Source organism: Salvelinus sp. IW2-2015, unplaced genomic scaffold, assembly GCF_002910315.2.
Source record: "Salvelinus sp. IW2-2015 unplaced genomic scaffold, ASM291031v2 Un_scaffold2137, whole genome shotgun sequence".
Taxonomy (NCBI): domain Eukaryota; kingdom Metazoa; phylum Chordata; class Actinopteri; order Salmoniformes; family Salmonidae; genus Salvelinus; species Salvelinus sp. IW2-2015.
This window is the reverse complement of record NW_019943471.1, coordinates 86,727-91,931: the sequence shown is the minus strand read 5'-3', so window position 1 is coordinate 91,931 and position 5,205 is coordinate 86,727. Positions and strand designations below refer to the sequence as shown.

Below are 5,205 nucleotides of genomic sequence, written 5' to 3'. Positions count from 1 at the left end.
GTTTAGAGCCACCTGGAAGCTCGGTGCATGTACAAATAAAAAGAGAACAAAATACGAAACTCGACAGTGTGTTGGGCCGAGAAACATTATTTAGATGGCTGTTTTATTGTTGTTAAAAGCTTAAAATGTACACAATGAGAAGGGACCTTGTTTCTAACACTCCGGTAGAGACACACACACACACACACACACACACACACACACATACACACACACACACAACAACACACACACACACCACAAGCCCCCCCTCCCAGACATTCCTGTTTCATAGACAACAACCCTAAAGGGCATTAAAATAGGGGGAGTGTGGTGTCAAACTCTTTGAAATGTTCACCCCCCCAGTTCAAAGAGGTCCCTAGACATCAATCATCATGACAACTTCAAAGGCATTATATACATATTGTCGCACTCACTCTAAGGCGTGAGAACAGTAACAGGATGCCCATATATGGGCATAACCACGTGATCACTTCCGCCAGGAATGTCCTGACCGATGCCCAAATATGGGCATGCACACCGTCATCCAGACATAGGGTCATAAATCAAACGTTTGACGTGTGCCGTCTACTTTATTCTCTCTCTTGGCGATGCGCGGTGCCCAGATGTCCTTCACCAGCGTGCGGATCTCATCCTCTTTGGGAACGTTATCAGATGCACAGCAGAGAAGCAGGATATATGACACTGAACACACAGCCACCTTCCTATTCCAGTCAAATTATAAGTCAATAGCTATATCCAAACAAATACTTTTTCACACAACCATACACACACAACACACAAAAAACACACACATAAACACACACACACACTGCTGTGGTGAGGCATGGAGTGCAGCGGCAAGTATACATCCCAAGCTAATCCTGTGGATTTACCGCATGCTGCCTGCAGATGCAGAGGTGCAGCCTCCCACACAAACACACACACACAAGACAGACACACACACACACACACACACACACACACACACACACACACAACACACACACACACACACACACACACACACACACAACACACACACACACACACACACACACACACACAACACACACACCACACACACACACACACACACACACACACACACACACACACACACACACACACACACACACTCACAGCAGAGGTGCAGCAGGGATTACAGAGATGTGGGTGAGATGTTAATGCTCTCTTTCTACTCCCTCTCTCTCTCTCTCTCTATCTCTCTCTATCTCTCTCTCTATCTCTCTCTCTATCTCTCTCTCTCTCTATCTCTATCTCTCTCTTCCTCTCTCTCTCCCTCTATCTCTTTCTCCCTCTCTCTCTCTATCTCTATCTCTCTCTTCCTCTCTCTCTCCCTCTCTCTCTCTCTATCTCTCTCTCCCTCTATAGGCACATCATATTGAAAGGGATGGTTTAAGATAAATGTACTATATATCCTATTGAATGAAAACTCCACAAGAAAATCTGTTGGCCAGAAAGTGGGAAGGTTTTCAGCGCTGAATTCAATGTATTCAGCACATGCAAGGGAACCACCTCAAATATTATACTGCTTGAGCTCCTGTTCCGCTTATAGAATATTAGCTCTAAAGTATTGTGGAGCTCCTGCACCTAAATGTAAACAGTAACGGCACCAAAAATGAGTACCGACACCTATTTCAATCCAAGCTCTGGATAAGTTAGACTACTAACTACTGAGAAGTACTTAGGAAAGGTGTGTGTAAGAAAGGCGTACATTTCCTGTTGGAATCATATTCTCTGACAGGTTATGGAAAGTTCTTTGGGGTAGGGACTCTTTCAGGAATCAGTTTTTCACCAAACCATTTGTCATGGCCCCTTACTTCTACCAGAGATGGTTTAGAATAAACTTTTCTATACCGTCTCAGCTTCTATATCTTGTCTTGATGGACCCTCATAGATTGTAAAGTATTTTCTGGACTCCCAACTGGCACAGTGGTCTAAGACACTGCATCGCAGTGCTTGAGGCATCATTACAGACCCAGGTTCAATCCCAGGCTGTGTCACAACCAGCTGTGACCGGGAGTCCCATAAGGTGGCGCACAATTGTCCGGATTAGGGGAGGGTTTGGCCGGGGAGGTTTTACTTGGTTCATTACACTCTAGCGACTCCTTGTGGCGGGCCTGGGCGCCTGCAGGCTGACTACGGTCGTCAGTTGAATGGTGTTTTCACCAACACATTGGTTAAGCGGGCGGGTGTTAGGAAGCGCAGTTTGGCGCGTCATGTTATCGAGGACACATGACTCGACCTTTGCCTCTCCCGAGCCAGTTGGGGAGTTGCAGCAATGAGACAAGATTGAAAAAGGGGGGGTAAAAAATAAATGAAAATGGAAAGTATTTTCCATTAATATCCACTGTATGCTGTCTCAACCCAAAGTGATGGAACACTGCTTCCTAAATTGAACACTCAACTCATTCAGATCTATGGATCTAGGGCAGCGGGAGTGGTTTTAGAAAAAGGCATAAAAAACATGCACAATATCTGAAAAGTTACATTTTATTTGTACATTCAGTCCAAACAATTTTTTACAAAAAGGTTTAATATATCAAAACCTCACAAATTATTTTATTTAGGCTTTTATATCTTAATCCAACCCGAAATATATCATTCATGAATCAATAATAATAACATGGACATTTAGCAGATGCTTTTATCCCAAGTGACTTACAGTTTATTTCTTATGCAATAACAAGATTTATTTCAGCAAATAAAGTAAAGAATAATCAGATCATCCTTTAACAAATAAATACTAAGCTATCTCTTATAAGAAAAACAGGAGTGAAACAGTTCTGAGAATATAAACATTAAGACTTAATAGGTAGTGAAATAAAAAACATAACATCTCTTGTTGATTACAATTCTGTAATATTTCAATAAGTCAAATCTCAGAACAATAATTTATCATGTCTATCATCTCTGTAACACTACTATTTCTGAAGAACCTAAAGTATTCAATATAAGTCTAAATAAATGATATTCATGTTTCCCTACCATTCAGAATTACGCATACATCTTCATTAACTATTAGCATACAAAAATCGTACTCAAAAAATGAGAAAGAAAATGAACACGTAGCATTGAATGACACCAAGGTCTTGATCACCTTGATCCTCCCTACTACGGGAACAAAGATCCCAATGGTACCTGTGTCCTGCTTGCCCATGAAAATAGACTGGCCAGTGCTCTGAAAGCTCTCTTCCCTGAGAGCAATTCACTGGGAACAAAGACTTAGCATTCAGCATTCCTGCGCTACAGTAGTATTAGCACGTCCAACGCCGTTTTGGCCGCAATGTCTTTGTCTAGTGCAGTGCAGTCACTCGGCTGGGAGGCTTAGCACAGGTGCAGGACAGACTTGTTGATCTCAGGGTTGGTCCAGTCATTCCTGAGGTCGTCTAGGTGATTGTCGAAGTCGATCAGGCTCTCGTAGGACCTGCCATCCAGCAGAGCCGACGTGATCTTCTGAGCCTCACACCAGTCCTCAAAGCAGTCCCTGGAACACACACAAACCAACACTCCAGAACCTCAGCTCCACGTTCGAGAATCACAAATCAAATCGTATTTGTTACATGCACCGAATATAACTGGTGTAGACTTCACCTTGAAATGCTTGCTTATGAACCCTTCCCAACAATGCAGTTTAAAAATAAAATAGTAACACAAGAGGAATAAAATAAAATACACAAGAATGGAGCTATATACAGGGAGTACCAGTACCAGATCAATGTGCAGAGGTATGAGGTATTTGAGGTAGATATGTACATGAAGGCAGGGTGAAGTAACTAGGCATCAGGATAGATAATAATAAGAGTAAAATAAATATCTACCACACTGGGTTCTATTTCACTAACAGATATTGGCATAGTATACCATGTCGTTCCAAATCTTTTTGGATAAATGGCTGTTCAGTAGCTGTGATATATCTATCCCACATGACATATTAGGAAAGCTCAGGAACACTTACACATTACAGTCCCTGCATTTCCACTTGTTTTCATGGTGGTCATAGATGGCTAATATGGGCTCATAGCAGCCCATGGTGAATCTGGTGCTGTCCACCTGAGGAACACAACATTATTAGAGATACAGTGGTCAGTGTAGGTCTTATGTGTGAATTCAGTAATGTGGCAGTTCTGATACTGGACGGCTAATAGAGGATTACCATAATCATTGCTGCTTCGCTGAAGTTCTCTGCAATCCTGGCCCCAACTTTTTCAGCAACCTGGTTAGGTCTGTGCGAGTCAAAAGAAGACAGAGTACATTGTGTATCATATCAACACAACTCTCCACAGAGCTTGAACGGGATCCTGTATCAAAATATTGTTACCTGAAGTCCTTTGTGCGCTCGTTGGCTTGGTAATACCCAGCTATGACATATTTGTTCTCTTTACACCACGTGTCAATCTGGAAGTGGGGAAAGAAAAAATATATTAGCTTGTTTGACTAGCTGACTAAACTCAACACCATTGTGAAGGACGTTTCTGATAAACTCCACCAATGGACAAGTTGAAACATCAGAAACTTCTTTCACCATGATGTTGAGTTTAGCTTGACGAGTCAGCAGGACTGACAGCTGTTAATACACTTCTACTTCCACAGGCCCAGTAACTTGTGGTGAACATGCAGTGGAGTAACATGAACATTTTTGAAACATGACATGTGAATAGAAGATAAAGACGACCAATTCACTCACCAATGTAAGTGCAACTTCCAGCATAGGTGCCAATGCAAGTGTGCCGTGGAATAGTGGTATACAATCCACACAGAGGATTGGAGTGGAGTGGCTGTCTTTTTTCTTCTCCTTCTGTTTCTCAGCAACCAGTAATCCGTTCACGGCACAATGAGGATATTTAGCAGCATGCAAAAGCATCTTGCAATAAGCCTGAGTTGTCAATTTAATACTCATTCTCATTTCGAGATAAACACTAAACTAGCTAATTGTACAAGGATGGTCTGGAGACTGCTAGCTTGACAGCTAGCCAACGGATATCATACCCGATACAACAGAGTGACAGCTCTGCCAGGTTGACTACGGTAATCGAGTCTCTTATAACTAGCTACCTACATAAAGGTAACTTTTCGTGAATGTTACAGTGCATTAATGTTGTATGTTGGTCACGACGGTAACGTTATATCCTACTACAAATTAACGCTGCTTGGCTTCTCTCTGGTGGTTTGCACCGGTACAATGCTACACACACACCACTA

At 42.2% G+C, this 5,205-nt stretch overlaps 1 protein-coding gene across 1 annotated transcript; it reads right to left on the bottom strand.

Annotated features, from left to right (window-relative positions):
- Nucleotides 1-2,800: 2,800 nt before the first annotated feature.
- LOC112073069 (ER membrane protein complex subunit 8) lies at nt 2,801-5,205 on the bottom strand. The gene is made up of 5 exons (XM_024140437.2): nt 4,691-5,205; nt 4,325-4,401; nt 4,160-4,229; nt 3,962-4,056; nt 2,801-3,490 (listed from the first exon to the last, which is right to left on the bottom strand). The coding sequence occupies exons 1-5, from the start codon at nt 4,907-4,909 to the stop codon at nt 3,331-3,333; spliced, it is 621 nt and encodes a 206-aa protein (XP_023996205.1). The 5' UTR covers nt 4,910-5,205; the 3' UTR covers nt 2,801-3,330.

Excerpts from the sequence above, each read along its gene's own strand:
- LOC112073069 (XM_024140437.2), bottom strand. The coding sequence starts at position 4,909 with ATGAGAATGAGTATTAAATTGACAACTCAGGCTTATTGCAAGATGCTT. Across the intron at positions 4,402-4,690 it reads TGGAAGTTGCACTTACATTG|ATTGACACGTGGTGTAAAGA; the intron begins GTGAGTGAATTG and ends CCCCACTTCCAG. Across the intron at positions 3,491-3,961 it reads AAATGCAGGGACTGTAATGT|GGACTGCTTTGAGGACTGGT; the intron begins GTAAGTGTTCCT and ends TGTGTGTTCCAG.